This window comes from Terrapene carolina, unplaced genomic scaffold (assembly GCF_002925995.2).
Source record: "Terrapene carolina triunguis isolate 2854851 unplaced genomic scaffold, T_m_triunguis-2.0 Scaffold96, whole genome shotgun sequence".
Taxonomy (NCBI): Eukaryota; Metazoa; Chordata; order Testudines; family Emydidae; genus Terrapene; species Terrapene triunguis.
This window is the reverse complement of record NW_020664447.1, coordinates 32,181,859-32,194,489: the sequence shown is the minus strand read 5'-3', so window position 1 is coordinate 32,194,489 and position 12,631 is coordinate 32,181,859. Positions and strand designations below refer to the sequence as shown.

At 39.9% G+C, this 12,631-nt stretch overlaps 1 protein-coding gene across 6 annotated transcripts in view; it reads right to left on the bottom strand.

Annotated features, from left to right (window-relative positions):
• Nucleotides 1-278: 278 nt before the first annotated feature.
• The window catches only part of FUT8 (fucosyltransferase 8), a 270,218-nt gene continuing 257,865 nt past the window's right edge, over nucleotides 279-12,631 (bottom strand). For all 6 annotated transcript variants that reach the window (XM_024210899.2, XM_024210895.2, XM_024210897.2 and 3 more), the window contains 3 exons: nucleotides 12,358-12,534; nucleotides 5,534-5,684; nucleotides 279-1,335 (listed from right to left, as the gene is read on the bottom strand). In XM_024210899.2, coding sequence (XP_024066667.1) covers nucleotides 1,018-1,335; nucleotides 5,534-5,684; nucleotides 12,358-12,534 — 646 coding nt within the window. In that variant the 3' untranslated portion in view covers nucleotides 279-1,017. The remainder of the gene's footprint in view (nucleotides 1,336-5,533; nucleotides 5,685-12,357; nucleotides 12,535-12,631) is intronic.

Below are 12,631 nucleotides of genomic sequence, written 5' to 3'. Positions count from 1 at the left end.
CTTACATTTCAAAGTGATTGCATTCAATGCCAAAATAATAAATTAATGTTTATAATTCCCTAACAGAACTTTATATTTCAGAAGAGAAATAGAGAAGATGGAAAGTTGGAGACTTAGAGAAAAAGATATCGACAAGAAATTCTGAACAAGAAGCCTTTCTGCTGAAATCCATTCTCCGTAGAAGTCCTTGAGAAACAGTGACCCATTGGCAGTTATTCAACTGAGCAATGAATATTTAAAAATATATAAAACTCCAGCTACTCGTTTTTTAAATTTATTTTTTGTTATCAAAGACAATGTCCAGAAACATACAGTACTAAAGAATCTGTTCATGGCATTGTTTACAAAAGTTCCTAACAGACAGTGAATATTTTATTGTTTGAATGTATCCTTTATTATTAATGAGGTGAACTAATCAATGGAATTGTTTCTTTTAAATGACTCTTGTAAAGAAAAAAGATCTAGTCTGATTTTTGAATCTGTTGGTTGGAACAAGTTCACCGCTCGTGACAAGACCAGTTAAAGATCACTTCTTGCCTATCAGTGGAACTGGGCATGGCTCTTCTGAAAAGGTCACAGATCTTTCAAATATAGGCACCATGTTGTAAATTCCGTACATACAAAATATGTTCATGTCACTCAAATTACACAATATGGCAGTGTTGTAAGTCTGAGTATTATAGTCAATTAATGGCAAAGAAGAGAGCACAAAGCTCACGTATGACTAATGATAGGGACAAATCTTGAAAGAGACAAATAGTATAAAACAACAGTTTTCCTGGGAGGATGTGTGCACACGCATGTGTGAGAGTGCATATAACAAAAAAAAAGTTCATCACGAAGTTCAAATAATGGCCTGTCCATTTGCTCCAAGCTTCTTATTCAGTCTGAATGCTAAAGGCTTTCATTTTAACTACATGTTAAAATGTGAATTCAAATCCCATATAAGCCTTCTGTATGTTGGTTGGTTCAAACCAATTAGAATTAAGAGTGAGTGACAACCCTCCTTCTTTTGTTCTATTTGTCAGCCTCTGGGTATGTAGGGTACTTGACTGTCTCGATTTTCTCCTTTACTTTGTAAGATGGATACAGGCCTGTTCTCCCTAATTTCCTATTGATGCCTTTAGAGTAACCATCCCAGTGGTTTCCAGCCACACCAATTATATCTTCAGGTTCCATGGGGATTTCATCAGCAGTTCGTGGATGGTGGGCATAAATGGCAATCTGGTTGTGCGCATTTTGTCCTCCAAAATAGTAGATATCATCCAAAGAGTGGAAATGTGCTGAAGCATCTGGATGCAAAGTCTGCATGATTTCATAGGCAACTCGACAAACCTTGGAAATAAAAACAGAAAAGAAGCCATCAGTGCAGTATGTCTCTAACTTAACACAACATTCAACAGTCAACAACCTACACCCCACAGCTACATTGCACACAAAAGAAGTTCAAGCACTGGAATGTCCAGCTTAAACTCCCAAGTTCTTTAAATGGTATATTTGAAAAATACTGTACGTTTGCTAACAAATATCATGCAACTCTGCTGTTAGAATTCTTAACATCACATTTGGGAAAAAAGAAAATGAAAACTTTGCACTTTTCAATAAAGAGATGAAAGCTGAAAAAAATCACGGATTTATAAACAATCACAGTTTAGCTTTGTCTTTTTTTTTCTTTTAACAATCATTTGAAATAAAGCAACAAGTAAAATGTGTCATCTCTCTACATAGAAAACCTTGGAAATCAGTGTTCCCATCCCCCCCGGGATTTAGAGTTTTTACTGAAACAAAACATTAATCAAGGGCTTTACTTATCCACTGTCAATATTCTGGACCACTCTCAGTTAGGTTTCAAGTCAGGTCCTGGAATAGAGTCAGCATTGGTGGTGCTGATGAATGACACCTGTCCTGTCCACAGAGGATGTCCATGCCTACACTCCTGGGACTGTCTGCGGCTTTTGATATCACTGAATACCACTGTTTCATCTCAGCGACATAGTAAGGAATAATGGAAAAGCACTCAAATACTTCTAATCCTTTCTTGCAATCGCTAATGACTCCACCACATTCCTTCTCCTCCAGAGCATTCACCTCTGGTACTCCACAAAGCTCAATTTTCTCTCCTATCTTTTTTAACTTCTGCATGAAAGCATTGGGTAGGATTGTGAGATACGATGTTCTACATGCTAATAGCATGCAAATGACACCCAGTTCTGTCTCCTTTACCTCATATAAAAATATCACCATCTCCCAGCTATCCGAACACATGGCCAAGATCAGAATCTGAACAAAAGACAGTTCTTCTTCGAGTTCCGGTGCATGTGGCTCTCACTTATGGTGGGGAAGCACCCCTTGCACAGGAGTTTAGAAGTTAACTAAGTTATTAATTATTAGCTACTTAGTTAAAAAAAAAAAAAGACAGTTGTTGCTTTAGTGCAGTCAGTGAGGCTAGTCAGTTATCTTGTCAATTTTAGGCTTCAAGTCCTGCCCTTGTTGCAAGGAAGTTATTTCCCTCATGGACAGACACAACCATTATCTTTTTTGCTTAGAGGAATCTCACATCCCCTCAAAGTGTGCTATCTCTAGAGCTTTTAAGAAGAGCACTGAGAGCAGGGCCGGCTCCAGGCACCAGACGAGAAAGCACGTGCCTGGGGCGGCACATTGTAAGGGGCGGCATTCTGGCTAACCTTGGGGTGGCACATTCTGGCCGGTTTTTTTTTTTTTTTTTTTTGCTTTGGCAGCCCGTTCCGCAGCTCCGGAGCCCCGGCCGGCTCCCCGCACTCCGCCAGTCCCAGCTTATTGCACATGTATCCACAAGAATACAAATACAATTTTCTTGGGACTTAAACTTAGTCCCTCCTTCATTTATGAAGCTTCCATTTGAGCCTCTGTCATCTTGCTCCCTCCATCATTTATCAAGCAAAGTGGCATTTCTGGTGGCAATCATTTCTGCGCATAAAGTGAGAGAGATCTAGGCGTTCATGTCTAACCCACCAAATACAATATTCCATGCAGATAGGGTAATTATACAACCTCACCCTAGATTTATCCCTAAAATGATCTTGCTCTTTCATATTAATCAAATATACACATACCTGTATTTATTTCCAGGCCTTGCTCATCCCCAGACAAGACAAAGTTACATACTCTAGACGTCAGAAGAGCCCTGTTGTACTATCTTAGTAGAAAAAGATCATTCAGAAAATCTCCTAGACTCTTCATAGCATATGGGAATGCATCAAAAGGTAGACCAATCTCCTCTACAATATTATCCAAATGGATCATATATCAAGATTTCTTACATCATCAATAAATTACAACTATCAAGTAGGGTGATTGCTCATTCTACCAGAGCCCAAGCTACCTTAGCAGCCTGCTTCAGCAGAGTTGCAATCATTGAAATTTGTAGAACAGCAACATGGTCCTCAGTTCCCACATTTACCAACCATTACTCTCAAGTATCAGCATCTAGAGGAGATGCTCAACCATTTTATATGAAAGTCTGTTCCCTTTATAAATGAATTAAATGTTTTTGATATTTCCAGCATGCTAGCAATTGTAAAATCAGTAGCCCTACAGTGTAGACTGGAAGAATCAATTTGCTGAAAAAGACTGATAATGTCTTCTTGCAAGATCATCATGCAAAACCTCATGCTTGACAGTGAAAGTTGACACATTTGCTGCAGTATAAAACTGCCATTTAAACAAATATTGAAATAAATGGCCATACCATTTTGTCAATTATAATACCTTAGTAGCAGAAGCAAACCTTTCCACCCCAAGGAAATGTTAAATACACAGCAGATGATGTGCATATATGTAATGGGAAGCTTTGAATTCCATCCCACAGCTTTTTATATTCTGTGCAACTCATCTATCCATCTCTATCTGTTACATTATATCTGTTCATTCATTTTGGAAAACAACCCATTTTATGGCTATTGTTTAATAGCAATATTCTGTACCAGCATAATATTCACATATTACAGAATGCTCACTGAGTGGAGCATCTAGCAGGGAGCACATGGCACTGAGATTTGCGCTGTTTACCTGTGGGCCTCTGTGTAGCATTTAAGATGTTTGTCATGACCTACAATGCTCAGAAGGGCCTGGGACCTGTCTAACTGAGGACTGCCTCTCCCTCCATGACATACTGCCACAGCTGTTGTCAGTGGAGACACTCAAGCTGGATCACACTTTTTATAAAAGAGAGAGCGCTACTGATGGGATATTCTTGGTTAGGACTCTGTGAGTTCCTCCTGCCTTGGTCTGGAATAGCCTGAATATGATGACTTTCGGAATAGGCTGAAAAAAACATTTGTTTGACCGGGTTTTGGGGGAGGTATGAGGGTATGTTGTGGGGTATAATTTGGGGATGAGAGGCTTTTCTGTACTTTGTTATTGTCTGCTGGCTCTGATAAATTGTTACCTCCATTTGATTATTTCTGTCAGAGTTAATTTATTTTAATATTAGTATTAATATGGATATGTGGTTATTGTATGTTTAATTATTGTTAGGGTGCAGAAGGTAATCTGTATTTTGAGGTTGTGCAGCATAGTCACCTAAAGTGATTTCAGCACTCATTAGTATTATGCCTGTGTATCAATGTAATAACACAATCATGTTGGCCTATGCGGACAATATCCACAACTGAATTCTCTTCCGATCAGCACTGGCACTTAAGAGCATAAGTGACAGAAGTAGGCCCTTTGTCTGATTTTAATCACACCTTTTAGCTTTTTCACTATACCCTCCATCTGCCCGAACTGATGTCTTTTGGATCAGATGGAGCATAATACCAGTGAGAAAACACTGCTTTTACTATACTATTTGTATTTTAAAATCCTTAAGAATTTATCGTGATCCTTGAAATTATATGTACATGTAATAGAACAGAAAATACCACAATAACTATTGTATTATTCATATTCTCACTGGACTGAATTGCTTCATAAAGCTACTCAAGAAAACAAGCCTATAGCATGTAATTATTTGCACAACATATCTAAGTGGATTACAATGGATACTCTAAATTTACTGTACTGCTTCTGGCCTCATGGAAATGTAATTGACCCTGAAGAGGAATTACATTTCTTCCTTTCCCCTCCTCTGAATCCTATAAAGTAATCAACTGAGGCCAAAGGCTGAGGTGTTTAAACCTCTCAATATCAGCGCACTGAAGTGCAGAAAAGGATAGATTCGGGTTATATACTGATTGTATGCAAAATCATAGAGTATTATACAGGCCTAATTACCTTCTGCTTCTTTTAAATGCCCTGACTAAGCCAAGTACATTAAACAACTACGATGGCTGACTTCAGCGGAGAAGGTGTAATCAACCAGTGCTAACAAATAGTTCAATATGCAGATAATAATATACTGAATCTTTTAATTCTTTCATTAAATTTTCACTACAAAACACGGAGAATATGGTACTGTAGATGCACCAGCTAGCATTAAGTAAAAAAAACCAACTCAGACTTTTAAAATAATTGACTGATGAAATGTATATTTAGATGTTACATTGCAGTTTACCTGTGAGGAAAACGTACAGACCAGGAAGTCTGCCTGAGACAGAAAGTGGATATCCAGAATAACACCCCGCAGTGAGTTTTCAGTGTATCGATTATGAAGTCCAGCTGACCAAGATATGGAGTTATCACTGATAAATTCATAATTTGGATATCTGGTAAAAATATAATCTACAATTAATATCAAAGCCTTAAAATTAAAATTTTACAAACCAGCCTAATCATAAGAGCAAGTAGTTTTAAGTCACAATTCTCATTTACAGGGAATTTACCATTGCCTTTTTGACCATCTAGGATTTTAGCCCTCTGTCCTCCCCTTTGCCTCCTCACAAGGCCACCTTCTCCCTCCCTCCCCCCCGTCCACCACCATCAAAAAAGCCCTTCACCAAGCAAAGTTTTGACCCTGTAAAGGGAGCAGTGCCAGAGACTCCATGTGGTCGACTAGGGACTTTGTTATGTCTATTGATTTTATGTAGAAGGCACTCAGATACTACACCAATGGGCAGCAGGATGAAACCCTAAGATAGATAGATAGTATAGCACTGTGTCTTGATTTTAGTATACTTTTACCCATATTTACTACCATACTTTCTTGGAGGCTTTTAATTAGACCCTATCACCACTAATTGATTTCCATATGGAATGCTCTATCAAATAAACAAATGAGCAGAAACTGAAAAAAATCCGTTGCATTTTATAACAAAGTGATTTAAATTACAGCACTGTTCAACCACAGTTACAGTGTAATTATGAAGCATACCCCATATAGTTAACCTGCCAATTATTGGATTTTTTTAACTAAGTGCATTTATCTTATAAATATATATATAACTTAATACATTACCCCTGTAATTACTATAAAGTATGATACTAATAGAATAAATAGTGAGTAATTCAGTCATATAGTTAACAGTCTAGTTATATGAATTAATGGTACCTACAGTATCAAGAGTTCATAATTTAGAGCAGCCCTTAACACTGGGGCCAGAGCAGCTACTGGTCCAGAATCAAGGTGCTATAACTGGCTCTCTCAGTACCTTCCCTTCTCCTGTGCTGAGCACAGCTCAGAGTAAGAGAGATTAGCTCCAAGTGCTTGGACAATGACTGAAGTTAGAACAGGGGTCGGCAACCTACGGCACACGTGCCAAAGGTGGCATGCGAGCCGATTTTTAATGGCACCCTGCTGCCAGCCGAGGTCCCGGCCGCCAGCCCCACTCAGCCCACTGCGGGCCTGGGTGAAAGAAACCCCAGGCCGGCAGTGGGCTGAGTGGGGCCGGCAGCCGGGACCACAGAGCGGCGGCAGGCTGAGCAGCTCAGCCCACTGCCAGTCTGGGGTCCCGGCTGCCGGCCCCACTCAGCCCGCTGCTCTCTAACAGGGAGTTCCTCCAGGAAGGGCAGGCAGCCGCTGGCCAGGGATTCTCCCCACGGGGCAGCGGAAAAGCATCTCGGTGATCTTGGATGTGAGTTCCGAAGCCCCTGCCCACGGGGCTCGGGGAGCACTGTGGGGACTGGGCTCTGGGAAGCAGCTGCGTTACGGCTCCCAGATGCTGCATGAGCGGCTTGTGCAACTCTCTCCTGGCCCCTGGACTTTAAAGGGGGAGCCTGGACTGGTGCAAGGCGCCGCGAGTCGCAACTGGCCCCCCTCTTTGCATGGCCCCACTGCTGCCTCATACTCCCACTCTCCTCTCCCCTTCTCTGGCACTGCATCAGCCCAGGAGGGGGCAGATGGAGACAGGGAGGCTCTTGCTGTGTCTGTGCATCCTAACACAGTGGCACTTCAGCTCGGGCGAGAGTGGCCCCCCGTCTGGGCAGCTTTCAGCCCCCAGGAGAGTTCAGGTTTAAAATGCGCAAACTGCGGAGTGATCTGGGTAGGTTTTGCATCGCAGGGGATCTGCATCTCAAAGGGGAAGGCTGTGGGGAGTGCAGTGGTCCCTAGAAGCAGCCATATGAGTTTTTTGGGGAGCAGGGACCCGGGTCTTAAGGGCCGCTTCTGAGAGCTCCAGTCCTTGCTGTGTCAGTTTCATGTCAGGAGTTGCAGCTGAGCTGCTTCTCTGAGCCATTGGCATCACCGAAAGGGAGAAGCTGAAACTCCCCTGGGCACTGTGTCAATAAGAGTATTCGGTGCACAGGTTCATTTGAAAGAACCTCCTAATGCTCCTTTATGTGGTAGCAGTGTTTCCGCCCCCCCTGGCCCTGTTGCCGGTACAGTCGCTGCTTTTCCTCTTAAATGCACATGCTACCGTCTTCTGAACTTGAAAAGTATCTGAGGTGTTTGTGTGGATCAATATTGCAGGGAGAGATGGGAGCCAGAAAGGGCGAAATCTACATGGACCGTCCATTTAGATCAGCGGTAGGCAACCTATGGCACGCGCGCCAAAGGCAGCACGCAAGCTGATTTTCAGTGGGACTTGCACTGCCTGGGTCCTGGCCACCGGTCTGGGGGGCTCTGCATTTTAATTTAATTTTAAATGAAGCTTCTTAAACACTTTTAAAACCTTATTTACTTTACATACAACAATAGTTTAGTTATATATTATAGACTTATAGAAAGAGACCTTCTAAAAACGTTAAAATGTATTACTGGAACACGAAACCTTAAACTAGAGTGAATAAATAAAGACTAGGCACAGCACTTCTGAAAGGTTGCCGACCCCTGAGTTAGAATCTTCAAACACACTTTGTTTTGTACATCAGGGGACACTTAAATATCAAGCCCTATTTGGTGGGAATATGCCTAATTTAAACCCTCACAACATAAGAGCTACTGGAGTAATTTTCTTCAAAGGTGAAACAGGTCATACACAAGGAGGCTTTTCTCTCTGAAATTAATTAGCTGTGGCCATTGAGACAGGGAAAATCCTTTGTCTAACGACAACAGCTGGGATTGCACAAAACAAGAGAGAGTTTTATTTGCTCTTAAATATCTTGTTTGAAGCATCTGGCTTTGGGGGAGATTTAATTAGAATTTTGCGTCTTGAAGGAAACATTTGTTTCAACATAAAAATGAATATATTAATGGAAAACACTCCAGAGTTAATGACTCAGTTTTAAAGGTAGACTTGGTTATACATAGAACGTGGAAGCGGAGGTTAGATGAGAAAAGGAAGAAACTCTCAATTTTGAGATGCTGCTGCTGTTCCTGAAGAGAAATAGACAGGGCCATGCATGAGAGGATATAGGGGTCATATCTATGTCAGAGAGAGAGAGGAGCTGTAACTAGCAATATTTTTCTTCCTGCCTTACCCATTGTGGCCAATAGCTTCTGCCAATGTTGCACTACTGCTCAAAATAAAGTAGATGATAATACTAGGGCTGTTGATAAATTGCAGTTAACTCACGCGATTAACTCAAAAAAATTAAATCGTGATTAATCACACTGTTGATAGAATACTAATTGAAATTTATTAAATATGTTGGATGTTTTTCTACATTTTCATATATATTTTATTCTGTGTTGTAATTGAAATCAAAGTGTATATTATTTTTTATTATAAATATTTGCAGAGTAAAAATGATAAACAAAAGAAATAGTATTTTTCAATTCACCTCATACAAGTACTGTAGTGCAATCTCTTTACTATGAAACTGCAACTTACAAATATAGATTTGGTTTTGAGTGCAGTTATGTAGCAAAAAAAAAAAAAAAGTAAAACTTCAGAGCCTACAAGTCAACTCAGTCCTACTTCTTGTTCAGCCAATTGCTAAGACAAACAAGTTTGTTTACATTTACAGGAGATAATGCTGCCCTCTTCTTATTTAGAATGCCACCAGAAAGTGAGAACTGGCATGTCACTTTTGTAGCCGGCATTGCAAGGTATTCACGTGCCAGATATGCTAAACATTCATATGCCCCTTCATGCTTCGGCCACTATTCCAGAGGACATGCTTCCCTGCTGATGACGCTCATTAAAAAAAGAATGTGTTAATTAAATTTGTGATTGAATTCCTTGGGGGAGAATTGTATGTCCCCTGCTCTGTTTTACCCGGATTCTGCCATATATTTCATGTTATAGCAGTCTTAGATGATGACCCAGCACATGTTGTTCATTTTAAGAACACTTTCACTACAGATTTGACAAAACGCAAAGAAGGTACCAAAGTAAGATTTCTAAAGATAGCTACAGCACTTGACCCAAGGTTTAAGAATCTGAAGTGCCTTCCAAAATCTAATTGGGATGGGATGTGGTGCATGCTTTCAGAAGTCTTAAAAGAACTCCGATGCAGAAACTACAGAACCCGAACCACCCAAAAAAAAAATCAACCTTATGCTGGTGGCATCTGACTCAGATGATGAAAATGAACATGTGTTGGTCTGCAATGCTTTGGATTGTTATCAAGCACAACCCATCATCAGCATGGACGCATGTCCCCTGGAATAGTGGTAGAAGCATGAAGGGACATATGAATCTTTAGTGCATCTGGCAGGTAAATAACTTGCAACGCCGGCTACACCAGTGCCATGCGAACACTTATTCTCACTTTCAGGTGACATTGTAAACAAGAAGCGGGAAGCATTATCTCCTGAAAATGTAAACAAACTTGTTTATCTGAGCAATAGGCTGAACAAGAAGTAGGACTGAGTGGACTTGCAGGCTCTACAATTGTACAATGTTTTATTTTTGAATGCAGGTTTTTTTGTACATAATTCTACATTTGTAAGTTCAACTTCCATGATAAAAAGATTGCACTACAGTACTTGTATTAGGTGAATTGAAAAATACTATTTCTTTTGTTTTTTTACAGTGCAAATACTTGTAATCAAAAATAAATATAAAGTGAGCACTGTACACTTTGTATTCTGTGTTGTAATTGAAATCAATATATTTAAAAATGTAGAAAACATCCACAAATATTTAAAATAATGGCATTCTATTATTGTTTAATAGTACGATTAATCCTGTGATTAATTGCGATTAATTTTTTTAATAGCTTGACAACCCTAGATAATACTATTATTGTTTAAAATATATTTTATTTATTTTCCTAATGTGAGTTTAGCTTGTCCGCATACTTTTATACAGAAAAACAGCAAGAGCAATAATTTTAAATTTTATTTGTCAGAAAAAAAAGAATACATTTTGTCTGTAATCTGAACTTTTTTGATATATATAGTACATCACCACACTTTTGTGGAACTTATAAAAAGCCAAATCTCACAGAATCACTTTGAGAATCCAGATAACTGTAATTATCAATCCCTTCTTATACAGCATAACAAAGGCATCTTGCAAAAGGACTGTGGAAAGTTGAATATCCTGTAGTTGAACATACATTCTGTGTGATATGTTACTATGATATTATGGCGGTAACGTGATGATACTGACACATCCAATTGCAAGTTCTTGTCACCAGGAGCACTAAGAGCAGGTGACTTTCCTCAGCCTATTCTAGAACAAAGTCCACATACCATGTAGAGTCAAAACCTCACCTCATTTTCCTGGGATTTGGCTTTAGTTACAAACAAAAGTAAAAATAACTTAAAAGTTCAGTGCAAGCCTTCTCCCCAGCGTTCTTACTTTAGTACTGCTTAGATATATTCTAGATCAGTGGTTCTCAAAGCCTTTCCGCCGCTTGTTCAGGGAAAGCCCCTGGTGGGCCGGGCTGTTTTGTTTACCTGCCGCGTCCGCAGGTTCGGCCGATCACAGCTCCCACTGGCCGCGGTTTGCCACTCCAGGGGGCTGTGGGAAGAGCAGCCAGCACATCCCTCGGCCCGTGCCGCTTCCCGCAGCCCCCATTGGCCTGGAGCGGCGAACCGCGGCCAGCGGGAGCTACAATCGGCCGAACTTGCGGACGTGGCAGGTAAACAAACCGTCCCGGCCCGCCAGGGGCTTTTCCTGAACAAGCGGTGGACCGGCTTTGAGAACCACTGTTATAGATCCTCTCTTTCTACAGAACAAGCTCAACCACTCCTCTTCACTGTAATGCCAAAGGATCAGATTGTGAAAATCAAGCAAAATAATTTAAACTGGCATCTCAAAGCTTTCTTCATATTGGATTATCTGTACGCATTATTTCTTCCCCTCTCATAGTTATCAGTTTCTGGTAGTTCATTTAAGCTTCATTATACATCTCGCACTGCATTCAGAAACAGAGGGTTTTATTTGTTTTTGGGGGCGGGGATACTTTTTAAAATATTTTCTTTCTTCCAAGACCATTGATCTTGGATGTGACAAACTAGACCCCAGTTGAAGGACTAATTCAAGCTTCAGTGTGTTGGAACAGAGTGGTTTAATGGATTTAGAAGTTACTAATGCTAATGTTTTTGCAAGACGTAAACTACAGCCATTACATAGCAAAAAAAAAAAAAAATGTTTTAAGTTTATGTAGTGGGAGTAAGGAAACAACAGTGAAGTGCTGTGGAAATTCTCCAGATGTGCTGGGGAAATTAAAATTTAAAAAGAGAGAGACAGTTTGTGCAATGCAACGGAAGTTGAAAATTAAAAAAAAAAAAGCATAAAGTGCTCAAGATTGTATTTATTTTTTAAATATTTTCCTCCTCTTTTTCTGCTTTACAATACTAAAAATATAAATTATATTGGCCGAGGAGATTATGCTCAATTTACAAAGTCTTACCGACAAGCTGAGGCCAAACATGGAAAGATTCAGCCCCAACCAAAGAATTTCTGAGAAAATGATCAACAAATTACAAGAAGGTCAATAGTGAAAGCTGAACTGTAATCTCAACTATATAAATTAAACCACAGATACTATGTTGAAATACCTACATTAAGAATTGTACCCACAAAGGTCAGGAATTGTAGGACTCTTCCTAACTGACATGAACACTTCCATTGCACATCTATGTACTGCAAATGTAATTCATCTTACTTCGATTTTGCCTCTTGTAGTAGCGAAGGGTCATCTGTAGCCAAATAAACTCGTTTTTTGTCTATATGCATTCTGCGGGCAAGAAGCTGGAAACGTTCTTCAACATGTACCATGTACTCTTCAATGGGATGAAATGCTGCCTCTGTTCCCACTTTGTCTGTCCTTCGGACATGAACACTGAAAAGAAAGGCAGACACTTGGGATTCAACTTGTAAATGTTTTATATTTTTTATAATAGACAGTTTGGCAATTGAAATTTAGATTTTATCTTAGA